General features: G+C 36.5%; 1 protein-coding gene across 1 annotated transcript in view; it reads right to left on the bottom strand.

The window, feature by feature from the left end:
* Positions 1–27,943, bottom strand: part of LOC306849473 (phosphatidylinositol 3,4,5-trisphosphate-dependent Rac exchanger 1 protein-like) — a 73,094-nt gene that overhangs the window by 3,153 nt on the left and 41,998 nt on the right. The window contains exons 11-38 of the mRNA XM_079384518.1: positions 26,032–26,132; positions 24,801–24,904; positions 24,225–24,274; positions 23,285–23,360; positions 22,964–23,036; positions 21,073–21,215; positions 19,625–19,717; positions 17,637–17,785; positions 17,222–17,307; positions 15,831–15,970; positions 15,584–15,692; positions 14,905–15,086; positions 14,611–14,772; positions 14,207–14,417; positions 12,120–12,375; positions 10,842–11,042; positions 8,668–8,756; positions 8,498–8,580; positions 7,971–8,061; positions 7,425–7,553; positions 6,860–6,901; positions 4,955–5,172; positions 4,588–4,690; positions 3,300–3,443; positions 2,381–2,495; positions 2,099–2,159; positions 1,268–1,443; positions 854–956 (exon numbers count right to left, since the gene is read on the bottom strand). Coding sequence (XP_079240644.1) covers positions 854–956; positions 1,268–1,443; positions 2,099–2,159; positions 2,381–2,495; positions 3,300–3,443; positions 4,588–4,690; positions 4,955–5,172; positions 6,860–6,901; positions 7,425–7,553; positions 7,971–8,061; positions 8,498–8,580; positions 8,668–8,756; positions 10,842–11,042; positions 12,120–12,375; positions 14,207–14,417; positions 14,611–14,772; positions 14,905–15,086; positions 15,584–15,692; positions 15,831–15,970; positions 17,222–17,307; positions 17,637–17,785; positions 19,625–19,717; positions 21,073–21,215; positions 22,964–23,036; positions 23,285–23,360; positions 24,225–24,274; positions 24,801–24,904; positions 26,032–26,132 — 3,490 coding nt within the window. The remainder of the gene's footprint in view (positions 1–853; positions 957–1,267; positions 1,444–2,098; positions 2,160–2,380; positions 2,496–3,299; positions 3,444–4,587; positions 4,691–4,954; positions 5,173–6,859; positions 6,902–7,424; positions 7,554–7,970; positions 8,062–8,497; positions 8,581–8,667; positions 8,757–10,841; positions 11,043–12,119; positions 12,376–14,206; positions 14,418–14,610; positions 14,773–14,904; positions 15,087–15,583; positions 15,693–15,830; positions 15,971–17,221; positions 17,308–17,636; positions 17,786–19,624; positions 19,718–21,072; positions 21,216–22,963; positions 23,037–23,284; positions 23,361–24,224; positions 24,275–24,800; positions 24,905–26,031; positions 26,133–27,943) is intronic.

The raw sequence follows: 27,943 nt of genomic DNA, 5'->3' as shown, positions 1-27,943 counted from the left end.
TCTGTAGTTGATACCAGTCAAAAGCTTTTTGATATCGCTTTCAGTTCAACAAATAGAGAAAGTTAGGACATATCTTCTAAATTCATATCTTTGCCGTAATGACATGAAAATTGCTGTATATAATTACCATTACAGTTTTAAGGGAAAACATCACCAATTTTTAACTAACTTTTTATTGACAAAGTCAGGAGTATATGAGTATAATGAACAATGTGTACTCTTTCTATGTTGCGTGCATTCAAATATCTACGTTTATTTGTTATCAAAAGTCTGTCAGTGTTTTTGCACCATCTGGCAGATTTTACTGACAAATACACATGGATATCTAAGAGCAGGTAACATACAAACCCTCATTTAAAAATTGTGCTTTGGCACACTTTTTTAATGTATATGTCATTGCTGTAATGCCTTAAGGATGCAACAGCACCCCTTATTGGTCAAATCAACCACTTTCATTTTTTCTTATTTCAATTGGACATTTTATGGCCCAACAAATCCAATGAGTCATACAAGATGCATGTGATTGGCCCAGAAGTTGCTACCTGCAGCTATAATATGTTTCAATGTTTATTCGTTTATAATGTCTGTGTGTATATTTTCAGTTTATTCCGTTCTATTTCTCGTTTCTTGCCATTAATATAGATTAAGTGATGAAGAATTTAAATAGAAAAGAAAAAATAAATAAAATAAATATAAACAATCTTTTGATTTAGTGACTTAATGTGAGTTAGTGTGGAGTGGCCTATTTAGCAGTAGGTATAGATGTAGAGCATTTTCTACCAACCACAGGATTGATTTTGTAAGTTTTAAAGACATAAGGTGTGCAGTTCGAGATATATGTAATAAGCTGTACCTGTTTTCGCATGATGTCCATGGTCTGCATTAGGCAGCGGGGCATGAGGCCGTGGTTTCTGGATAGAGTAACGGCCTGCTCCAGTGACACAGTCAAAGTACACCTACACAGAACAAAAACCTTAGTCAAGAGGCAGTTTAGACAATCTGTTATAGATGTATCTTACTGTACCAATAACCAAGGATACAAATCACCTGGATTAGATGCGCATTTGAGCAAGAAATAAATGAAAGTCAAAATAAAATATAGTTTACAGTAGAAACTAGACTGTGGCTCCACTTCAGTAGTAAGAGGCTTAAAGATAAGAAGCGTGTGTTTTGAGCCGTCACTCAATAAAACTCCATTCTCATCTGTGGATTCACGCTTGACTATTGGATCTAGAGCATCATGAAAACAACATTTCACTGCAGATACCTCTGCATCCCAGTGGCACATATGGCGATGTGACAGCCTCCCAGCCGGTTGCAGAGTTCAGAGGACACCACAAGAACACTGACTCCAGAGGGCTGACCCACAGAGCCTGGTTTTACATTCATATACATCTGCATGAGCCGACAGAGGTCTTCCAAGGTGTTAAGCGGCCGGAGGAGCTGGAGATTAAAATGATTAAATTAAACTTTTTGGTTTTAAACTTAAATAAAACTTTTCTAAGCATTGATTTTCTTGCATTTTGATTGTGTTCTGTTTGGTCTGTACAGGAATCCCAGTGCCAAAACATACACAAGTTTGGAGTCTGTAAGTTTACTAATTTTGTTTTTAAAAGAAGTCTCTTATGATCTCAAAGGCTGCATTTATTTGATCAAAAATATTGTTAAAACTGTAATATTGTGAAATATTATTACAATTTAAAATAACTGGTTTCTATTTTAATATATTTAAAAATATAATTTATTCCTGTGATGGCAAAGCTGAATTTTCAGCCTCATTACTTCAGTCTTCGTGTCACATGATCCTTCAGAAATCATTCTATATGCTGATTTGGTGCTCAAGAAACACATACTTTTTTATTATTATTTTTGAACAATATCAACGTAAACTTTTTTTTTGTGGAAACTGTTATATTTCTTCATAAATGGAAAGTTCAAAAGAATAAAATTGATTTAAAACATAAATCTTTAAACATTATAAATGTCTTTACTTTCACTATTGATCAATTTAATGCATCCTTGCTGAGTAAAAACAACAACAACAACAACAACAAATCAACTGAGCAAACAATTGAATGATAGTGTGTTAGGATATTACCTGGTCTATTTTCATTGCAGTGGAATTTGAGTCTGAATTTGATTTCTCCAGATAAAAAGCCCTACAAAATGAAAGACATTATATAAACCACAAACACTTTTTTGCCATTTAAATCTAAAATAGATTTATTACATAAATAATTTACTTAATGAGATGTTTAACTTATATTTTTAAAGTTATATTTTTAAACTATGTTATTCATTTATATAAATCGTTTAGCAGCAGAATTAAAATCAATCAATACTTCAAGCAAAGGTCACTCGGTATGGCGGCCAAATGTACCTGAGTTTGCGGTAATAACCTTTGACCTTCTCCAGTGACCGAGCATTTGTGCGCTGCTGAAACTCTTCCATGGCAACCAAATCTTGAGACAACACACCTTCTGGCTTCTCCAGCCCTGATAAAGATGAAGAAAATGCAAATTAATGTTATGCTATGCCAAGTGCTGTAGTGCTCTCCACATACCACTAGATGGAGACCACAACTCATAAAGGAAACAGAGAGGCTTCAATTAGTTAGGACCCAGATTCATTCTGAGCTGATACACATCTAACACTCTCTCTGTACACTGTGACATCTGAGTAGGACTTTAAATTCTAGATTTAAAAGTTTTAAAATAGGGCCAATATTTGGATTTGAGGCATAAATGCCTCTTAGAAAGCAGAACCTCAATTGATTTCAATAGTTTTCTGATACCAGGCTTGCATGTTGCACAAAACCCATAATAATACACAGCACAAACAAAAACCAAGTAAAATAATGTACTGTCATTATCAGGGTTATTTTTGTAAGTAAAAAAAACTATTTTTTTTTTTTTACTTGAAATAAACTGAAATACTCTCTTTATTTCAGCTAGATGCCAAGGAATAATTTCTCAAAAAATAAATAGAACAAAACTTATATAGACTAAAACCTAATAGAAATAACAAAAAACAATACAATTTTTATAAATAAATAAATAATGGACACTTCTCTTGCCTTGATTTATTCTCATCATATTGCATTTTGGGATAGGTGTTTCCACAAAAGAAGCATGCCTAGCATCTTAAGAGGCACCATAATTAAGAAGGCTACCTTTTTGAATAGCCTATAGTGCCTTAAAATATAACCATTGTAGGCAGCTCACAAAGTTTTAGAATTGTAAATTACAAATGAAACACATTAAATGGTCATTTATCTTGTTTCTTTTGTCTGCTCCCACCTCTAGTGAAGAGGACTGATTGAAGCTTCAAAGAGCCTCCGTTCTGCAGTCTGGTTGGCAGCTCATTGAAATGACAGCTGTCCAAGAACATTGTCACCCTGATGGCCTGCCGACTGCCTTCCACCTGGTAATGCACAGATGTGTCTGGAAAAAAGTGCATTAAAAGATGCGTGAGTCACAGTGAGAAAATATTTAAAATTCTATGCAATTTCAATCTTTTCCCTTTGCACCACTTCATTTAAGAAATGTCTACACACGTACATACTGTTTACTTTATGTTTGAGGTCACACTGGGAAACTTGTAAGGTTAATTAGGTTGTAATTAGCCTGATGCGATGAGTAAAAGCAAAAAACTCACAGATGTGTGAAAGATAAAAAGCTAAGCTGTTCACATTTGTACAACACAGAGATGACCTTGTAAATAAAACACCTTTGCAGCAGGAACAAACCACAGAGCAGAACATCCTCCCTCAGATTTAGTCAAACCAAAACAGAAGACGGCAGATAAAGCTGTTCTCCTATCACGACTAACAGTGCTGGCATTCCTGAAGAGGACATCTGGAGGGTGTGTGTATGCTTGTGAGGAGGGGAAAGGGGGTGCTGCTATATAAGGACCAGAGTTTTGGCTTTCACTTTTTAGTGGAATCACACAGCTTTATCAGACAAAGGGAGGGACCCTGGATCTAACTATTTGTAAAGGAAAGAAATTTGTGGTCATTGTTGCTGGTGTTTCAGTGGTTTACAAAATGCATTTTTAAAACCCTAATTTACTCAGCATCCATGTTTAATAAATATTTATGCAATTTCTAACTTGTGTGTGTGTGTATTTCAAATGTGGAATTTGAGTCTGTGTGGTCTGACTATTTCAAAAACTGATCTACTGGGATTTTCACCCAAAATGGTCCAAAAAAGAGAAAATATCCAGTGAGCGGCAGTTGTGTGGACGACAATGCCTTGTTGATGCAAGGTATACCTAATAAAGTGGCGTGAGTAATAAAGAGTGTGTGTGTGTGTATATATATATATATATATATATATATATATATATATATATATATATATATATATATATATATATATATATATATATATATATATATATATATATATATATATATATATATATATATATATATATATATATATATATATATATATATATATATAATATACATGTGTATGTGTGTATTGTATGCATGCGTGTAATATATATATTACACACATACATACATACACGACACACATACACATTACTCGATGTGATAATATATGTGGTGTGGTGTCATACTTGGGACGAGGCACTCGTTCTCCAGTGGGCGGAAAAGCACGGTGACTTTCTCCAGATCCTGCAGTGCTGCTTTTGTATCTTCCAGCATGATTCGCTCTTCTCTCTGTTCAAGTAAACAGTTTGTGAGCCCAAAATAATCAAGATCTTCATGCTGAAGCAGGAGAGTATATGACTGAAATAATACTGCACACATCCAGGAAAATCCAGGATATGATGGCCTTGGTTCTGTATTTAGTCGTAATAGTCTCAAGATTCAATTCTAAAACTTTATTATCATGCTTGTGTGTATTAGTAGAGAGCACTGAGTTATTGTGGGATGACTGTCTCTGAATCAGCTATGATAAGATGTAATTTCTAGTAGTCTTACCACATGTGGAGAGAGTGCTGACTGGAAGTTAAAGAGCACTCCGATGGTGGAGATCTGCTCCAGCCATTTCCGGCTGACTTCTTTACTGTCCTCCTCATACTCTCCGTTATTGTTGAAACGCAGGTTCAGCGCATTCACAAGCTGCTCTGCCAATGCACAAAGCGCCCCCACCAGAGACTGGCAGAACATGACATCCCGTCGCAACTGGAGTTCTGTGTCTGTGACAGAAGAGTAGAAAATAATTCATGATATTTGTATAAATGTGTATATACATGTGTGTACACTCACATTTATTCATCATGCATGGAAAATATGTTATTATTTTTCCATATGTTTGTATCATATTTAAGAGTCAATAAATCATACAGACAAATAAAAATATTGTTCTTAGACCCAATAATTTATTTAAACTATAATAAAAAATTATAATATCGAATATTATAAATATTATTGTATATTCATATTCATTACTCTGGTGAAGAGATGCGCTACTGGTCATAAGTTTGGCATTGGTAAGATGTTTTAATCTTTTTTAAAGAAGTATCTTGCGCTCATCAGGGCTGAATTTATTTGATCAAAAATACAGTAAAAACAGCAGTATTTTGAAACATTATTACAATAATTAACATTTTAAAATGTAATTTATTCCTGTGATGGCAGCTGAATTTTCAGCAGCCATTTCTCCAGTCTTCAGTGTTACATGATCAGAAATCTAATATGTTCTAATATGCTGATTTGCTGCTCAAGAAACATTTTGTTTTATTATTAATGTTGAAAACAGTTGTGCTGCTTAATATTTTGGTGGAAATCACGATACATTTATTTCAGGATTCTCTGATAATTGGAAAGATTATAAAACATTTATTTTAAATAGAAATATTTTCTAACAATGAATTTCTTTACTGTCACTTTTGGTCACTTTTAATCAATTTCATGTTTACAATAAATGTATTACTTGCTTTAATACTTTAAAAAAATCTTATTTACCCCAAGTTTTTGAACAGTGGTATGTACCTTACAGTTTATAACACCTTGGGTTCTCTATTAAAATGCCATTTTATTTTATTTATCAAACTGATTGCATCAATTGAATCAATTGTAATAAGTCATAATTAACTGCATATATTAATATTTGTTGAGAAAACACTCCAAATGATTATGATGATAATTCCTTTGAAATTCATTTATGGGTCAGAAGCCCTTATTAACTGGTTAATTTTACTGTTTTAACTGCTATTTTATAAATTTGAATTGCTCCAATTTAAAGTTTTAATGGCAGATGCTGCTAATACTGATTAATTTACTGTTCACAGATCAGTATATGTCCCAAACAGTGGTCTGAGGGGAATCCTGAATGTCCTAAAACAGTTTTAAGTCGTGTTCAGCGTGTGTAATACTTTAAGCAGATGGTGGGTTTCATAGCAGCGCTGGGTGGGAACAGGGATTGGAGCTGCTGTCTGTGTGGAGCAGTAAGGATAAGGGCTCTAGATCAGGTTCCAAAGCAAACGCTCAACAGCTTCCATATGTCTCCCACCACAGACCCCATGGGACAAACCCACTCTCACTTTATCTGTGTCTACTGCTCGCTCAGAAGCTCACAAACAGACACACCCCACTGCAACTTGACTGCACACACACAAACACATGCAACACACTCCCTGCTACAGAATTCCAATAAAACACTCCCTTGCCACAGCACATGGAGGTGTCTGTAAATACAGCTCAGTCCAAAACAGTAGTAGGGATGATAAATCACACACAATACAGTTGCCTTTCTGAAGTCTCACACAGATGATGATGCAAGTGCGTGACCATGTAAACATTCTGGGTTGACTTTCCAAAGCTATTTGAAATGATCTACAATCAAGTTCAACAAGGGAAAGGTTCAAACCTAGAGTAACTTACCAGTGCATTTAAGCAACGCCAACAAGAGCTGACTCCTTCCATCTGCAACAGTTACAAATAGACATGAATACAACCCAGTGCACAATAATACAGGACATTATAGCCTGGACAAATTGAGCATGAAACGGTTTTGTAATTCAGTTTACTGGTGTAGGGGCTGTTCATCCAAGCTTCCGCAAATAATGTGGCAACTGCATTTCCATAGTTTTTCAATGTAAACATGCTATTCTAAAAGAGTGGCTCTCAAGTTAAATAAAAAAAGTCTCTCTAGACCTGTGTGAATGGCCTCTTAGGATACTTAAGATAAAAAATGTAGGACAGGATTTTAAAATGTGCATTTAATACCAGAACGGAGCCAGATCTGAATTCAAGTTTAAAGTTCATTTTGAAGGACTCCTAAAACACTACTGGTATCTTGATGTACTCCAATGGTAACATTTTTGAATATCAATTGTTATTTGCCATTATTACTGCACATTTTATAGTATGAATCATCAAAATAATGTACGCTGACGATTTATGCACTATAAAACATGTTAAAGTAAATAGAGTTATAGTGACTTACCTTCTACGAAGCGATGAAGGCTGTTAACTAAAGATTTGATTGAAATGGGAAGATTCCAAGGGTCCTCCTGGATATTCTTGTGCAAGACATACCGCCAGCGTGCAGTCCAGTCATCCGTGTGCCGAAACTCTATTAGTTATTATAGTTAATAGAGATTATACATTAAGGAATAAAAGTGGGGGTAAAAAATATATAAAAATTTATAGATTTATATATAAATATATGTATATTGAGGACAATATAAATTTATTTAGATTAAATAAAAAATAGCAAAACATTTTCACAAATTTTTCACGCCATATTTAGACAGAAGCTAATTATATACTCCCCTAAAATACATAAAACACATAGGAGAAACTACTGTGGTAACCTCGCATGCAGAGGTAATAACGTACAGATGCAAACAGAAACATTCACACACCCCTACCCACCTATAAAAGTCCCCCCCCACGCACCAACAGAGAACCCAAATACACACATCCCTCAAATGAGTTTCCAAACATAGCATTCAAATATAGCACACATGCACACCCGACCGGGCGGTACCTGGCTGACTGTGGTCGTTGTGGAAATGCTTGGTTTCCTCACAGGCTTTGCTCATGATAGGGCCCTTCAGGAGACTGTTGATCGAGTCAACCTGAGAATGAAAAAGACACAGTTAACCCAGTCACCACACACACATCCTGCGCTAACTGAAGACCGGCTAACGCCCTTGCTAACGTCAGGCCTGCTGCTTTCAGTCTGTCCACATGTAACCTGTCTATTAACTATTGATATCTGTGAAATTGAGAGGGGGTCAAAATCTGGTGACCTCCAGAAGACGATAGATTTTGAGGTCAAAGAGCAGAGGTGCAGAGGTCAAAGAGTGCTCACACAGATGATGGTAATGTGATAAATGATACTGTGGGATAGAGGGAAACTAAGAGGGGATGTATTGATGAAGAGCAAAAATAGAAGACAAAATAAGGAGGTGAGTGGAGTCAGACAAAGGGCAACAGTTACAAAGGGAATATCAAGTTTAAATTGGCAAAAGAGACTAAAAGTTTGATTTATGGGAGGGGAAATCAATATACCTGATTGAAAAGGTGTTCCAGACATCCGTGAAGTTTATCCTGCTTGTTTAAAGGGATCTGCATATCACATGGCAACTCATCTCCTGGAAAACAAAATTAAAGTAGCAATGTCTTGTTAGTTATTGTCCTGAATTTCAACATTGTAACCGCAACTAACAGACGACAGTTACCTGAGCCCATCTCATCACTGCCCAGGTAAGAACTGTTGCTCCGGACGCTGGTGTATGACAGCACTGAGTCTCGGTTACTGTTACATTCACTGTGAAAACACACAAATAATAATAATAATTTGTTACATTTATATAGCGCTTTTCTGGGTACTCAAAGCGCTTTACATGGAAGGGGGGAGTCTCCTCATCCACCACCAATGTGCAACATCCACCTGGATGATGCGACGGCAGCCATATTGCGCCAGAACGCCCACCACACACCAGCTTATTGGTGGAGAGGAGACAGAGTGATGCAGCCAATCAGTGTTTCATCATAAAATTAAACACTGATTGGCTGCATTGCAAATACAAATGTCTTCATGTGATGAAAAGGATGCCTGCAGAGACCAACTCCAATTTGACCAATATTTCAAAGACAAAAAGATATTTAATAATGTACAAAAAATGTTTGACCCGTTGTCAAAGCATTATAGCCAATGAAAGATGCGAAGTTCAGTAATTATTCAAAGCTGAAGAAAAATTACAATTGTAAAGGAAAGCTTCACTGAAACAAATAACTTTCCAGGATCTCTGTATGGCTGTTTCCTTCCTGTTCATTTTATGATGAAATTTACTGCAATACAGAGGTTGAACACCTATTATTCATTTTGTATGGGCTCAGAATTAAAAAAGGCAAAAATGCAAGCTTCCACAAATGTTTCAACTGGTTAAATTCACATTACTTCTTATGATAACACGATTGCAAAATATCAAAGGGTTTGCTCTATGACTTTTTCTTCAGTTGGAAACAAAAGATATGTAGAAGACATTCATTGCATGGACATAAAGATGCTGAGGAATCTTTTTTTTCCTACAGAAGAAAAAAAAGTGCTAAAAGGTTTGGAATGACAAAGGTGAGTAAATGATGACAATTTTACACTGATCGATCATAAGAGCTCAAGTCATTTCGAAATTTAAACATCAACAAACTTCATCAACAATTTCAACTTTTATCCACCAAGATCAACAAGTTTAGGTGGACGTCTTCTTGCCATCCTTAAAATGTTTATTCTGACACAGAATGAAACTTTCGAAATGTCTTTTTTTTGCTCCAAAAAGCTTGAGAGGGAAACACAGACTGTACTTCAAACCCACTAGAAAGACTAGAAGTTCCCTTTCCCCACCCCACAATAACAGTGGAGGCCAAATTTAGTGCCGCCACAAGCCAAGAATGGAAGCAGATCATGCTCATGACCAGCAGGTTGCAACACTCCCAGAAGTTGAAAGAGGAAAAAAAGGAGCATTCCCTCGTATTTTACCATTCAGCCTCCTGAACCCTTGAAAATTCATGTTCCCTAACAGCCAGCCCTCTTCTCACGATAACAAGAACGGACGGCCTACCTACATCCCACAGACAAATCCAGTTACTTACTGTAAGAGCCTAAATAGAAGAAAAACTGCTTCTATCTATAAAACATGATGGCTGCAGCTGTTCATGAGCTCACCCTATCACAGAGCAGCAGGATTTTAAAATGGAACGCCACATAATGATAGAGGGTGCAAAAGCAGGCATCCGTTTATCCCGACAGAAGCAAAATATCCACTCGGCTGTGGTCAGCCCCAGCTTTGCCCTGCTCCGTCAGGTCTAGATCACAACCAAACATACTTTGCTCCATATAATGATGACATCATAACAATGACAATGTATTCTTTAGTGGTTAAAGAGGACGTCTGGATGCTGTGGCACAACAGGTTCTTTGTAAGGGATATTTATCGTCTCCCTACGTGTCTGTTTGACAGGAGGAGCAGACAGCAGCCCAGAAGCCCCGTCTCGCTCACTCTCTCTGCTTTCACACGTGCAGGAGGAAAACTGGGATTTTAAATCATCTTTTATACATAATTTCACAGAAAACAAAATGTTATTATGAAAGTCATAATGAAACTTGATGCTTGTATCAATATTAACATTTTAAAAACTTATGTGATAATAGAGGGAAGTCTGGGCATCTCTGCTTAGACTGCTGCCCCCGCGACCCGGCCCCGGATAAGCGGAAGAAGATGGATGGATGGATGGATGGATGGATGTGATAATGGGATCAGGACATGTTGCAGGTTGGACTTGAACTGATGTTACTCATTTAAGAACCCAGGCTCCAACATGTTTCATAAACATCATCTCACAATCTTTTCCTCACCTGTAGGAGTCTCTGTAACTCATGGTGTCATGTCCAGAGTCCTCCTGATCATCTTCGTTGACTTTGAAGCACACTCTCTTGTTCCCGCCATGCTCTGTCTTGTCTTGGTCCGTCTCCTCTTGTATGGGAGATGTTGAGGGGGCGCTCTCAAACGAGGGTGGCCCTGAGCCCTGAGTCGGTCCAGTTATCGATGACAGAAGTCTAAGATGAAACATATTTAGAGAGGTTTGGAAACAGATAGACATGAACTGTTACAATGAATTATGAAAGTGTTTTGATACTGAACGTTTGAGTTATGAGTTGATTTGCCCAATTATGATTAATGTTATTAATGTCGGAGTAGATCAACAGATAAATGATGAAAATAAGGGTTCATTATCTGATTATTTATTTTTATCGTAATTAAAATTTGGATCATATATTTGAGTTTTTTTTTTAAAGAAATGAATACTTTTATTCAACAAGGATGCATTTAATTAATCAAAATAATGAGTAAAAACCTTTACATTGTTACGAAAGACTTCTACTGAACTTTAAAGAATCCTAAAAATTCAGCTTTGACCTCACAGGAATAAAAAAAATTAAAAAATAAATAAAAAAACATACATAAAAACAGAAATTTTATTTTGCAATAATATTTATCTATTATTGTTTTACTCTATTTATGATCAAATAAATGACTTTAATGGAAAAATTAAACTAGTGAGTGTGAAACCTTATAAGAGAGCTTAGAGTATTTAAGGGTATTTTAAGACAATAAGGACAAAACTGTCTCTAGTTGAAGCAGCACCCTTTTATTTTACTAATGATCTTTGTTCTTTTAGGGGACAGGGAAATGTAGACTGACAGAAAGGCACTGGGAAAGAGACGGGGGAATGGGATTGGGAAATGACTCCATTTCACTGACAATTAACTTCTACATCAGCACATGCTAGCCACTGAATAACAAACATTCGTTCCTCCTGAGAGGCTGTTGAAATGTCTTCTCTGTCTTACATTTTTTCTGTCTAAGCCATAAATATTTTTAGGCTGTCATAAAAGAACATCCTGCAGTTTTGAACTCAAAGAGGAGGCTACTAAAACCTACTCTGAACTATCAGATGAGAATTTGAGAACGTTTTTGTTGCTTATTAAATATATTAGCTTAATGATTAGATTAGATGTATATTGACTATAGAATTTTTTTTTTTATTTAAAAAACTTTCAAGAGCTCATCACTTAAAGTTAAATCTATTTTAAACATTACTTTGAACACTGTTAAAATACTTCACCACTTACACATCAATCTGGGCCACGTATTGCTTCATCTCTCGCACTGATATGTCCAGGCGGTTATAGAGGCAGATGTAATTATCCTGGCTCTCAGTGTCTTCCTGTTTGAGGAGGAAGCTGAGACCTCCCTCTTCATGCTTCCTGCCGTCCTCTATGCTCCCCTCACCCTCCTCCGTCTCTTCATCTAAACTCATGCAACTCCAGGAGGGGGCCGCCATGCTGGTCACACAATGCACGGCATGGGACATGGGATTCAAATTGGCTGCAGGAAGAAAATAAGTGACATTAATCAATAAGATAAAAGAGTGTCCCTTTTCTTCATTCATACAGCATCCTGGATTTCTTTTGTCACAGAGTTTGCAATATGGGAATATAAGTAACGCCACCTTACAATTTGGCCTAATGAAGGCATCTTAAAAGACATAATTATGGTACTCAGACTTTGTAACAGCCTTCATGCTGGGCACATGCCTTAAAATGCTGTCTAGGGATGGCGCATACTAAGTTTGGAGTTTCTGTGACTCAAAACAGAAGAATTGAATAGCATACACTTGCATTTGTGGAAAGCCATGGACCATGAGGCTGTAGGCTGCACAGAAGTGTACCGGAGGAATTTTAAACATCTCTAACCGTGAGACAACTGCAGAGCAGATGTGTAGCAGAGACTGAAAAATAAAAAGCTCTCGTGCTGCAGAGCATAAGAAACAAAGCATTATGTGGTTCATTCCCCAGCTACACGTGGTGGCTAGACAGAAAGTTGGGCCATAGCAATCTGGGTGAAGCCAAAAATGAAAGCCAGATGCTTTGCCTCTTTAAATTCTAGGGATGCCCAGTTGAATTTAAAAACTTAGCTAAATGTTACTGGTCTTGAAATTTTGGACAAGTGCAGAATGGCTTGGATTTGAAAGTCAGCATGGCTTGAAAATCAACTAAATCCAGAAAAATAAATAAATAAATAATTTATAGATGTAAAGCAGTTTCATTAAAGTTGCATCATTTATAGGTATTGTTGCTAATAATATTTTTTTTAATAAAGAAACTAAAATTATAAAAAATAAAATATAAAAAATGGCTATAAATTTTATTTTTGTAATTTTCTTTGTTTCAACAATCAGGACAAATCTGAACAATTGCTTCAACCAGGCCAGCAGAAACAGAAAGCTTTATTGTTGAGCTCTGGTGTGGTGAGTTTGTCAATTTGTTTTATTTGATGATAAAGATAATGTGACTAAAGGTTTATCTTCATAAATAAAGCATCAGACCTCATAAACAAAAACCAAACAGTCATAATAAGAGAGAGAACTCTCCCTCGTTAGGCCACAGGGAGTGGATGACAACAGACCTATGGGACAGTGGGGATGACATCACTAAAAGCTACTTATGACGGTCTAATGGTGTCTTAAAGGAGGTCTGATGGAGGTGCTTTAAAAGGTTCTGGATTGCTTTGGGAATAGCAGGCCATGCTTTTTAGAAGACCTGGGAGGTTTTCACCATAAAGCTTAATTACTTTTTTTACAACTTTCAATAATTGTAACATGGAGATTTGGTTAACTGAGCCAATGAGCTGAATTGTAGTATTTAATCAAGTCATTTATCGGACTTAAACATTACATATTCTCTTTAAAGTATTTTATTTAGCTTTTATGAGAAACAGAAAGATTATAAAATAATATTTAATATATAAATATAATATTTAAATGTGATATAATTAGCGCTTTCAGCCGATTAATCGTGATTAATCGCATCCAAAATAAATGTTTGTTTACATAATAATATATGTATGTGTACTGTGTATATTTATTATGTATATATAAATACACACACAGTATATCATTTGAAAATATTCACATGTATTTGCATGAATACATTTATGCATTCATATATTATATATAGATATATTAAATATATCCACATAACATTTTTCTTAAATATATACATGCATGTAAATATATACATAATAAACATACACAGTACACACACATATATTATGTAAACAATTTTTTTTATTTTGGATGCGATTAAATCGCAATTAACCATTCGACAGCACTAGAATAAATCCCTTCAGTTATAATTGGTAAAGTAACTATATGTACCTTGATCAGGATCAAGGCCAAAGAAGGAGTTCTTGCGTCCGAAGCGGATGCTAAAGGCTCGGCTTGATGAGGAGGTATTCTTCGGGCAGGACACGTGCATCAGGTTCAGATGACAGTTGGTGGGGACGAAGTCCATGCAGCCCAGAACATGAGGTTTAGTGCTCGCCTGCTTAAACGTGGGCCAAGCCTTGGTCTGCAATTCCTCCACAAACTGATAGGAAAAGAATATTAAAGCACTATGAGACAGCCTTTTCATAGTGTTTTGTAATGCTTTTTATTCCATTTTTAATTATCAATTAGATAAAAAAAAATGGTCACTCATGTCTCGAAACATTGTGATATTGTATAATCCATAGTGCACTAGGGAATACGATAAAGTAGTACCAGCAAGACAGACATCACACCTGTTTGTAACTGCAAATGCGTTTTTCTATGCTCTCCAGCTTGGTGTCACAAATGTTTTGAAACTCAAACTGTGGCATGGTCACCACTTTCTCATTCTGAGCCATTAGCTGCCGGCAGCTCTTCACAAACAGACTGTCGTCCTTTACAAAGGCCTCCAGTATCTGAGAGCATTCAAAATACACACAAGAACATGCGATAGGTTAGAGAAAACAACTTCCATTGAATGTCGATCTTGAAATCAAATATATACAGTAATTAAACATTTAGCATTAAACCATTAAAACCGGTCTGACCTTTGCAGCAAGGTTGAAGCAACCCTTGGGTTCCACCATCTTCTCCAGCACACAGTGTTTGATTCCTGCTGTGCTGACATACTCGTACACAACACCATGTTCCACATGAACATTATCCACATTCAGACTGACTGAAGGAACATCATCAGAGATGGACAACTGTTCCAGCCTTCTTACAGAGCCTAGAAAATGCAAAGAACACACAAGTGTAAAGAATCAAACGAGAACACAAATGTGTTCAGGACATCGCATGACATTACAATTTTTTTTTTTAAATATGACTTGTTTTTATTATTATTTCATTGTGCAGTTTTACTTTTAATTTCAGTTGTTTTATTTTAAATTATTCATAAATATTTGCATATATATAATCTCTTGCATCTTTTGCTTAGTCAGGTTTGAGAGATTAATCTGTTTGTAATTTATGTGAATTCACACAAGAGGCTAAAGACGTCAATGATCCACCACTGATCAAATGTCTTTGCACAAGTTCACTACACATGAACTTTGGTACTTAGCCGAGGACAAAATGTCTTCACACAAGCTTGCATTCACAAATGCGTATGACACTAGATCTAAATTCCCATGGCTTTTGTATTCATAATAGTTTCCGTTAACGACAATAACTTTTTGGGTACACCTGTCACACTGAGTCATTTGCCAAACACACACACACTACCTGTTCCATTAGTGCAGCCGTCCTCTGAATCAGAGCCATTCTCACACCCCCTAAAAGACATCTGTTCTTCCACATCCTCATACACACGGTACGCCCACTGACCACAGCTCTGCGGCAGAAGAAAAAACAATATCACAAAGGGAGGAAACAGGCACTGTATAGAGTGTCAGAAGCAAATAACCTCTGCGATCACCATATGTGGACCACATAGCCTATTAAAAAAACACAATGCAGTGTTAATTCTCACAGTGTCTTGCTGCTCTAGGACAGGCTGATGGCCACTAAAGTGCTCCAGGACTTCCTGGTAGCTGCTCTGGTTCATGTTGTTGCCGTTGACTTTAAGGACACACTGACCAGGCTGAAGACCTGCAGCTGCTGCCTCAGAGCCTGTATACACACAAAAATGATGTCTATAATGTACAATGACCTTAACCAAACAAATGAAAGATGTCAAACGGATGATTCTGAAGTTAGAGGGTTGTATATTTTACATGTAGGCAAATCCCAACCAGTCTAGACACTTTCTAAGCCAAATGTGTATGATGTGATGATAGCGTTGACTATGCATCATTTTATATTTGTACAGAACAACATAGCCATGCATAGCCTCTGTTGTACTTCAATGCATTTGAAATGATTTGTGGGTTTTTGAATGATTTTGTTGTTTATTTCTGGCCTTTTGACATCTGTACTCTTGAAAAAATATTTTGGCATCTACAGTATCATTCCATGAAGAAACTTGAACATCTAATTAACCTTTCCATTTCACAAAAGGTTCTTCATGGTGGAAAATGGTTCTTCAGACGTTCAAACTAAGAAAAATGGGTTCTTTTAAGAACAGTTTATTGAAAGGTTCTTTGGGGAACCAAAAATAAAAACAACTCCTGTTTGGAACCTTTATTTTTAAGAGCGTATCTTTTTATATGTACTGCCAGGTACCTGTCCTAATATATCAGCTTAATGAAACAAGACAGATCGTAAATGTATGTTCATAATGATAGCGTATGAGACAAAGAAAATATTCATTTGAGTGTTAATAAAAAAAAAAATTGATGTAGAGACTTCCAATCTGAAATTTAAACAAGTTGCAGCAACGAAAAGATTTATGAGACAAGAACTTATGATTTTTGTTTATTAACAGGATGATTTCACATATTCTTACCTCTGCTTTGAATAAACCGCTTACTCTGGAATTTACACCCCCTGCATTCAGGGGCACTTGAAGTGATGAAAGCTCCCATAATGACGCATCGTAAATCTCTACTTTTGTCTAAGTGCCGTGAAGATGAGCTAACGGCTTTGACTTCAAAAAGCTCCTAGAATGCACTTTCTAAATCCAGAAACATGTGCAGGGATCCTGAGTTTGGGTTCAAATGCTGAAGAGCACCAGATGTTGATCACATGACCGCAGCAGCCTGGTGTCATGAATTTGCTTTATATGAAAGCTTTTTATAGTACATTAACATCTGTCTGGTAGGTTAGATGGAGGGAATGCATTCCTCGATTCAGAATAACACGTGTGAATTTTAATGGAAAAAAATCAGAATGGCTCTGGGTTTTGATGCCATAATCACTTTGCATATGAATGTGATATGATGTGCATGCTTGTTTTGATCATTACAAACAACGAGGACTCACCTTTCTTAACTGCATGAACGTAAGGTGGACAAGAACCGCAGAGAATAAAAGGAAGAGTGCCATGAACATCTGGAATCTTCACAATCCTATCATATACACACATAAAGACATGAGATAAGCACATAAGCTAGGCTCTTTTGTCCTTTTTATTTGAGCAACATGACATGAGCATGACATGTATTCTGTGTTACTTAGCAGAATATATTTTTTTCAAAAACATCATTGTGCCTACACTTAGGAACAAGAAGTGCCGGCATGCTTAAACATTAATGAACACTCTTTTGAAAAAGTGTGTGTGCTCTCCTACATGTAACTCCAATACTAGTAGTGTCCTTTTACACTGTACCCGGCTACATTTAACATGTCTGTGTGTCTGTGCATAAGTATCTGATTTCTGCAATGAACGTGGACTTACTCTTTGTTCTTGGTGGCCACCAGCAGTCTGAGTGAGCGGCGAATACAGAAGGACTGGTTGATCATGGTCTCCACCTCAGAAAAAGGCCTTAGGAACACAAGGTCCTCATTAATGGAGTAGATCTTTCTACCCAGCTGCAGGCCTGCCATCTGCACCAAAGAAAAAAAGATGAAAACAAAGGAAATAAATACCAAGAATCCAGCTAACAAACAATCACAAATGAAGAGAAAAATAAATTAGGGTGTCCCTAATTACAATTTTCTTTGATAGGCATTAGGATTGGGAGAGAGACAGAAAATAATAATTGACGTTGATGAGAATTAAAGAGAGATGAGTGGTGTTAATGAGGATTAAAAGATTGGCAGACAGAACTGAGAGAACCTCACACCTTTATGGCAAAAGAGCTTTATATTGCTTAAAACCTTTATAAGCTATAATCAATTTCAGCACTTTCAGATTACCAAGCAGTTCATTTGAAAGCACAATTAAAAATGTGTGATTGTAAGGAAGAAAGGAAGTAGAAAGAAAAGAAAGGAGGAATGAACAAACTAATGAAAGGCAGAAAGAAAGAAAGAAAGAAAGAAAGAAAGAAAGAAAGAAAGAAAAAGAAAGGAAAGAAAGAAAAAAGTGAGGAAAGAAAGAAAAGGAAGGAGTACAATGTAATGAAAGTTGAGAAGAAAAAGGAAAGTAGAAAAGGGGCAGTAAGAAGGAAAAGGGGAGGGAGGAAGGAAGGAAGGAAGGAAGCAAGGAAAGGAAGAGGAAAAGAGGGGATGAAAAGAAAAAGAAGGGGTGAGGAATGAAAGAAAGTAGTGAGGGAGGAAAGGTGGAGAGAATAAATGAACAAACTTATGAAAGAAAGAAAGAAAGAAAGCCTTGTAATCTATAAGAAATAAAAAAAATTGGGATGAAAAAACAAGAGAGAAAAGTTTTGAGGAAAGAGAAGGGAAAAAAGGTAAGTGTGAGGACTCTGTGGAGAATATGATGAGACATGCTTAATTGCTTCTCCCAGAGAGCAGAGCTGTGAAGACAGAGTGGAATGAATTAAGCAAGCACATGATCTGAACAGCCCGTGACGTAAGTGTCAGGACATACACACTTCAACTCATTCACTGGATTAATAACCATTACCATCACACTCTCCTCTTCTGCAGATGCTCCTGTGAGCAGCAGTGTGACACTTGAATAAGGACAAAATGTCTTGTGCCAGGTCTAACAGGCACAGTGAGGATAAAATTACCAGTGGTTTAGATCTTAACCATAATTATCTACCAATCTTCCATAAATATCTGGCAGAGCTGTACAGAGCATGAACACAAATAACCCTGTGCACTGGGGTTAACATTGCACACAATGTTACAAAATATTTCAAAGAAATGCTTTTCTTTAAAAAAAACATTATCCTGAAAAAAAAATAATAATTATAATAATAATAATGGTTTCCACAAACTATTGAGCAGCACAACTGCTTTAAGCTTTGATAATATGTTTTCAGCACTAAATCAGCATATCATTTTTGTCTTTCCATTTTGGAGTGAAATATTACTGGGACATTTTTTGACAGGTGCTATGAAATTGCATGGTTCAAATATGAATATTAACTTCATGTTAACAAAAAAGGTTCTAGATATAAAACCAAGTCTCATGTAGCAATTACATTTTACATAGTTTTTTTTAGCCTTTTTTAATCTTAAGTATTACTTCAATGACCCAATGCTAAATGTGACTGATGATCAGACTGATGAAACTTGTGAAAACTGTTTTTTAGGTTTTCTTACTCTCTGAAGGCTACCAGCTCACATATATGGATAGAATTTGGGTGAAAATGCCTTATAAGAAAGAAAACACTACTAGGGAAAATCCCAAATGTGGCAGACTGTGGGACTCAAGCCAACCATTGGCATGTATTTTGGGTTTGCTCTGTAAATTATATTTTTTTGTATAGGTCAGAGAAATGTGGAGAACTAGGATGCGGTTACCCAAACTCATACCTCTGCATATGAGCCCCTGGTCACACTCTTCACTATGATGGCCTTGTTCTTCTCTTCAATCTCAAACCCATAGTCCTCCTCATCAGGATGGATCTGTACACGGACAAGAGAAATACAATATCAGCACAAGAGCTGGTTGCATCTCAAAATAAATGCAGAATGGAATGGAAAAAGAACGTGTTACTTTCAGGACTCAATTTGTGATTTAGCAGCTTGGTGCCACACTGAGAGAGCAGCAGCGTTTGTGAAAATGTGTGAACAAGCTATGCACCCTGCAGTCCAAAAGCTGTTTGAGGTGTTAAGTCTATTCTTTCAAAAAATAACCTAACAATAATTTGTTCAAACGTGGCACAGCTGCATGCTAATAGGTCAGCACAGGTGCTAAAGGCATTATCATGGATGAAAGATATACTGGTTTTAGGTCATGTCTGGATCATAACAAGGATATAATGCTCGGTTTCTCCACAGCTACACACGAGATGGGCTTTTATGTGCTTTTATTATCTAAGAGTTAAAGCAGAGCATGTTTACCAGCCCTGTAAATGCCGTCCTTTGTTTTATTTCTATCCATCAACCCCTATTTTCTCTGAAAATCTGCAGTGGCGTAAGGTCTTGACGCCTGAGAGGGCCGACTGAGGAGGGTAAATCGAGAAGCTCTTAGCATCTGAACAGAGAGGACAGTGCGCAATATTTTCATGATCTGGAAGAGGAATCTGTCAGTCTATAAGAGATGTTAGAGTAGTTTGCAAAGGTCATGGTAATTACTGATGGACGAGGAGGGTCTTACTTGGCATGGAGGAGAAAAATCAATGCATGGATGATGGTTGTGCTTGAGTGTGTGTAGTAGCATGAGTATGTGCCTATAAATATATGGGTGAGTTCTGTTAATGTGTTACTTTCAACATAAAATGACTGGGTTTTCTGTTTCCTTATTTTAGTATTGTTGATACTGGGGCCAGTTTGTCAAACGGAGAATGATCTGAACCTGATATCTTCTGTATCTTGTCAAGCACATTTTTTACACATACACAATTTAAGTAGTCAAACTTTTTTTTACTATGAAAACAGGATCTCAACAAGCAGTCAATTAGGATCACTATCATTTCTCAACAAAAAAGATGACGTAAAATACCACAATTGTACTCACGTGAATCAGTGAATCATTTTTTAACCATTTGATTTACATGAACCATCCAAACAAACTGATTTACCAGAATGAATCAAAATAATCAAAGCTACATTTGAGAGAAATGACAGGAAAGAAACTTAGATTATTTCAATGCCCTAGGTCACTTGAGCTACAGCAAAAATGCTACAGCATTTTCGAAATAAGTTCAGCTACTGTCACACTACTGAAAAATGTGGTTAAGTTTGTTGCATTGCTAGTTATCCTCAACACTGCTCTCCAAGGGGGAGAAACCCCTGCTGTGTGCGTCTGTGTATCTCACCACTAAGGATTTGGCAAGGATGTTCTCGATGAGTTTGAAGTCACTGCGAAGCTGTTTACTCTTGGAGCTCGTACCCTCTGTCTCCTCATCGGCGTAGAAGCGGAAAAACTGTGACTCATCCTTAAATTCGCTTTTCTCCAGAACTGCAATGCAAAGTTTGAATTGAATTGAACTGAGATTGAATTAAAAAAAACAGTTTCACACTTTTATAAACGGGTAAAACAAAACACTCAGTGCTGATCATATCTGCTAATGACAAAACGATTTGACAGTGTGAAATGGGCCGATTGCATCACCCTTCAGTTCCCGTCAAAACAACTCATGATGTCTGTGGGATTGATGTTTGGGCAAATCTGAGGCGAAGGATGAAGGCAGAGGATTTAATGGGAGGTCTGGCGTGTGTGAGTGTGCTGTTTTTCCCTCTCAGGAAGAGACGGTGACAGTGTGTGTGTGTGTGTTTTCAGGAACTTTTTAGAGACAGGCTGTTCTGTTCTGTGAATTCCAAGCAAAATATTGTTGTGGACTGTTTTGGAAGTTGAGATCCGACATGGCTGCCAAACACTTCTATAACTCTGACAGGAGGCTTGTGTCTATGAGCATGTGTATCTCATCAGAAAATGTTCTTTTCCATTATTGTGACTATTTCTGTTTCATCAGAGGCCCCAGATGCTATGCAACAGCTGTTTACATCTAAAACACTAATTTCTCTTCATTTTACTCTCGGTGTCTCTCATACCAACAAAGTAAACCTCTGGCAGACACATTCAGAGTGTGATGTTAAAAAGCCATAACTGTAAAACACCACACTGTAAAACTGTGCTGCACTTAATGCACCGATCAATGAATTTAGAGAGAAAAAGAGATAACACTTGGCTGTTATATAAGCATTATAAAACAAATAGTTCCAGCCCATGATTATGATTGGCTGAGTCGCCTTCAAAAATGTAAAATACTATACAAACATCCTTTTGATTTTGTTACATCAGTACTACTAAACCACTGAATCTATGTGTTGCTTAGTTGTTCAAAATCACTGTAAACCATAGCTTATTGGTTTTTAAAAACACTACACAACTGCTAGATTAATTATTGCTGCATTATACAAGGCTGTTCTAGTGCAGGCACAAAATTCTTTCTTTCTCAAACACAAACACGCTTCAAAGCTTTGCTCTGGACACCACATGTGCTGCAATGGCAAACAGAAAAGGCCACGAAATAGCAAAAGTTTATTTAAAGATGACACATAAAATCATTAATATAGCCTACTTTTTGCAATTCAATCTGATGTCACTAGAGCACAGAAACTGTACATTTCACCTTTAAAATCGCAGTGAAATGTAAGTAGCAACATCTTTTATAACCTCAGTGAAGCGGATAAACGGAAATAAAAATTTAGAGCAGGGACTTGGTTCAATCCAACAGTTATTGATTGGATGAGACAGAGCTTGCAATAGATTGTAAGAAAGGTTCAGGGTTTAAGTGAACTGAAATGACACGTCACCAGAGAAAGTCTATTGTGTCGCAGAAAGATTGCATTATGACATTTTGCTGAAAAATTATAAGGTTAAAAAATTTACAATAATTAAACATACATGAATGAAAAAAAATCAATAAAATATATTATAAACTTGTGCCACATTTCATTTCATGCTGACTTCAACCACCAGAAGTAGAGTAATTCATAAAGTTTTTGAATGGGAAAATATTTTTTTTCATATAAAATTTGGGTAACAAAGTATTTCATGACACTCTATAAAAATAATTTTAAGTGTTCAGACATAACAGTTCTTGGCAAATCTGCTAACATTATAACAATAAAAGACCCAAAACCTCATCATGATTGTATATGAAGACTGTCAAGTACAGTTAATATGTGGACATTGAGACTGACCATGGTGCATGAAACCAGCATTGCAGAGTCCAACACCAAGGGTCACTGCATCTTCACGGGTTGTGCTGTCACCCTGAAGAAGGAAATCATGTTAAATGACTTCTGTGTTTGGAATGAAATTACATAATGAAGCAGCTGTGAAGATTAAACTGTAAATAAGTAGACATTAAATTAGACCAGAAATAGGTTATAAATTGTGCACAGAAACCCAAAAACAATGAGCGGAAAGATGAACAAAGTGAAAGAAAGCAAAAACGGTGTGTGTTTGTGTGTGCATGTTTATGCAATAAAGTGGTATGTGTGTGTCCATCCTTGTGTTACCTGTGACACAAGCCATTCCACCAGTTTGCTAGCTGGTATGACAGATTTGAAGGTTTTCAAATGATGATCTCTGTCTCTGTATATAAAGAAGAGTTTAAAAAGGTTCACAACTGTCCAGACGTTAACAAAAAACATCTCACATCTGACTACAAAGCAAAAGATCAGGGCATTTCTAACAAGATATACCACTGGAAAAACCCAAATTAGGCCCTTTATACTTTTAATATAATTGATATAATAACAATGGAAATGTCAAAATTCAATGATTGTGTTGAAGTGGGTATTGAACGATTTAGTGGCAAAGGTGGGTTTAATCATGTTGTTTAATCTTCTATCCACTCAGATCTTTTATTACCACTAGGTCCCAGATTGCTCCAGGGTGGTCTGTCCTTGCAATTAGTGTAGTGTAATTAGTGACCTGGACTGTAAGTTGCTTAAAAAGATAAAAGGTATCTGCTAAAGGGCAAGTAACTAACATGTTCTGTGTTAATTTGTGGATCTGAGATCAGACTTGGTCCCAACTGCAGTTCAATGGCCTCTCCTCGCACATTATGTGAGATATCAAGTGTGAATGGTGACAGAAAAGCAATATGACCCTGCAGTCCACACACACACACACAGTCTGCATGTGCAGCTGGCCAAGGTGAATCTATGAAGTACAAACGAACACGTCTCATCTTTAACGACAGTTGAAATTAAACCGTTGTTTGCTAAAAATCATTTGTATTTGCTGTCAAAAGATGTTTAACTATAAACTGGATTTAATTCTAAAAGAGGCAATAAATAAATGGTAATGCTACTGCCCATGTGCAAAAAAAGGGTGTCAACAACACATTGTCAGAAACTTGAATCCAAATCATGACGCTTTAATAACAGTGTGAATTAAGTAATGGTTTTGTCTGTTGAGTCTGAAGTATATCACAGAACATGTGTCACTTACTTGATAACAGGTGTGAAGAGGCTGTGGAGACGACAGTAAAGTCTCACTCCCTGTCGGACACACATACACTCATATAAAGCATTTGCACCAACAGCTGCATTGCTTTCTTTATTTCATTTACTCTTGAAATCACTGCTTGACTGAGTTGTTGACAACAATTGTTAAGTGGACCATTTTGTAGTCTTTATTTATCATGATCATGCACTCAAGATTCTGTTGAATTAAATCTGTAAATTGACTGGGTAAAACTGACCAAAACCAAGTGAGCTGCCTACACAAAATATTTTCCACATTAGCACAAACAGTGCTTCAGAAACTTGACTCAATTGATTCCAATAGAGTTTGATGTTAGCACAGCACACACACATACTGAGCAATATAATGCAATGCAACTTTTTAAAGATACTTTTCAGTATTTAATGAATTTTAAGCTTATTTCTAATCACATTTCTCCCATCTCGTCTGCTTTGGATTGATTCTTTCACTGAGCTCATCACAAAAAACGGATATTTATCTTATCTCATGTATCATTTGTACATGAGCTATCATTTTAGCAAGTATTCCAGGGGGAAATACCTTTGAGATGATGTCCTCCATTTCACTCCTGGCTTTATAAGTGCCGTCATCATACCGAAAGCGATACAACACCTGCTCGTTCTTGAACTGATGTTTATCTGACACTACGGTGGAAAAAACACACATAGATACAGTTAAATGTTGGTTATGTTTTGCCTAAACACTAAACTTCACCTCTAACATAACACAGCACCATGAGCTGGAATTGAGCTTGTGATTTCTTTTCTATTTGTTTCTCTCACTTTGCTGCTCACGGACTCAGGCTGATAAACATGTACGTGGAGGTCTGTGATTAATTGAAGTGTGTGAATGCCATTGCTCCACAAAAGCCTTTTTGACCTCTCCTTGAATGCTGCCACCATATTATTGATCGAGCGCCTGAGCCCTTATACTTGAATTCATCACTCCAATCCCTTCTGGTGTTTGTCAGTTTTCACTTTGTTACAATCCCCTGGCTGTAAAATAGAGGTATGACGCTCCCCAAATCTCAGGTAAACACTGCACCTCTTGAATAATTCAGAAGAATGCTGTTCTCTACCAGAATTTCATGTCATGTTACTATCTAGACTGCCGATCATCTGTAGGGGATTTCAGTGAGTGCTGGCCAACAAGGATATTTGCCAGATTTGTAAAGTGTAAATCTGTCAAATGGTGATTTTTAACAGTCCAGCATTTGTATAAACAGTTAATGGATTGGATTTCGTTTGGCAAGACCATATCAAAAAACAACACAGACAGCAGTTGCATTTTGGTGATGAAACCAAGCAACACTCAAAAAACATGATTAAATATATTGGAGCTGAGAGAGGATGAAAGAAAAAAAAAGGACAGAAAAAGAGAGAAGACACTGAGAGAGAAAAAGAATAATAGATTTGTATGAAGTAATAGTGATTACAATTAGTAATTTTATACTGATGGGTCACAATGTTTGACTAGTCAATCATTAGTCTTGTTTATGTATAAATTTAGCTATTTATAGCCAATTGATATAGAGCTTTGATTATGTCGACAGATGTTCATGGAACCCACCAACTGGTCGATTTTTAAAATATGAAGGTTTTGCACATCCTAAGATCAGATATTACAACTATTGCATTTGAATACCATAGTACAATATTCACATTTACATAGTATCCTAAAGTAGTTACAAATTATACTACTGGAATACCATGGTCCATGTCCAACAAAATCAAGGTGTAACAATTTTCTTCAAGGGAGAACCTTCTCTTACCATGATGGATGATGCCGTTCTCCAGGAGAGCTTGACCCAGGTTGATTCCCTCCTCAGCCTTACTGATCTCTCCACTCTCCAAGAGCCATGAGACAAACTCACTGAGGACACACAGAGACAACAGCTGTGTCAGTCTGCACATAACACAATGCTGCACGCATGATAAAGAAGGGATTTATGAGCCCCTAGTCAAAGGTACTTGGGAACTTGGATTCACTCAATCCTCCAGAGTGACTGGTCAAGACTGGTAAAAAGTTCACCAAGAACACAAATCAAGAGGATATCAAGCTGCATTCCACCCACTTAAGGACTTAAAAGTTCAAACATCACAAGTAGGGTTCACATATTGCTTTAGTTTCAGGAAATAACTTCAACCAACAATTTAATTTAATTTAATAAATTGTGTACTTATGAAATATTTCAGATATATACAAAAATATTTTTTACAAAGCATATATACAAAGCATTTTGTTAATATCCATTATCTAATTACATTTTAGTTTTGTTTAAATTTATAATATAATATAATATAATATAATATAATATAATATAATATGAAGAGTTCATTTGCAAAAACAGATAACTCTGTTTTTAACAATTGTCACAAAAAAATCATGTTTTTTTTTTTTTCATTGTGCATTCCAATTAATCTCAATCAAACTGCAGTTGAGTTATTTTGATTAGGTTAAAAATACAGCTAACGTTGGCGCCAATAGCCTCATGGTTAGTGCGTTGACATACAGTGCAGTCGCGGTCAGAATTCGATTCCCGTCTCGAGGTCCTTTGCCAAACCCACCCCCTCTCTCCTCCCAGTGCTTTCCTGTTGTATCTCTCTACTGTTGTATTTATAAAAAATACATAAAAAAGCACATAAAAATATCTAAAAAATTTTTAATAAAAATACAGCTAACACAATAAAACACAAAAACATAAAAAAAACATGATTTTGGAAAAAAAACAAAACAGTTATCCATTTTAAATATGGTAAAACTCTTCATATAATATAGTGTTACACCTACACACACACACACACACACTTCTGTAGCTAGTATACTGTATATGCTAGCTAGTCTGATCAACTGCCAAAATATATTAAATTAAATTATAAATGGGTTCTGATGAGGGCTGGGGAGGAATTTCAGCAATTACATGTGTGAGGTGGTTTAGTGGTGAATCTAATGTTGTGTGTGATTGCATGTGTGTGAGTTCATGCCTGAAATGTGCATGACTGCTGCGTGAGAAACTGTGAATCCCATTAGATTCAGGGACAGAAATAAGCAATGTGTAAACAGTTATGACGCCTTAAAGGAAATGTGAGAAGGGTGTGTGTGTGTGTGTGTGTGTGTGTGCGTCCTTGAAATGTTGAACGACAGCAGTGAGGGGAGAGGGGTCGGATGAAAGGATGGGTTAACAGATGGAGCAGGAGGAGAAGAGAAGATGCAGGTGCCAAGATGACCAGATTCTCCATTCATATCTCACTTTACTACACAACTGAGCTGCCCTCCATATCAGCTGACGACATGCACAACTTAATGAACTTAAAATACTTAACCTTGATAAATCTTTACCCTTCACAATCAAACACTTGACAGCAATGACGATAGCTAATACCACTTGTCTATGCAACTCAACGGTACTACCAAAAACAATATAAGTGAGATAAATTAGCACAATTGTGCATAATACTATAGATCATGTTGATTCTGTGTTGTGAGTGAGTGTGATTTGAGACTACTGTGTCAAGTATGTGGTCTCCCAAACTCCCAAAAACAAACAGTTTTGAGTGTTAAAATAATGCTACCACAAAAGAAAAGAATATTAACCAATTACAGATGCATTTCAGCAGCTGCATTGACCACTAATAAAAAAACCGTCAAACTGTTTATATCAATAAAAGGGTAGTAATCACACA

This window comes from Barbus barbus (genome assembly GCF_936440315.1).
Source record: "Barbus barbus genome assembly, chromosome: 29".
NCBI classification, from domain to species: domain Eukaryota; kingdom Metazoa; phylum Chordata; class Actinopteri; order Cypriniformes; family Cyprinidae; genus Barbus; species Barbus barbus.
Note: the sequence above shows the minus strand (reverse complement) of the source record. Positions and strands in the feature narration are given on the sequence as shown.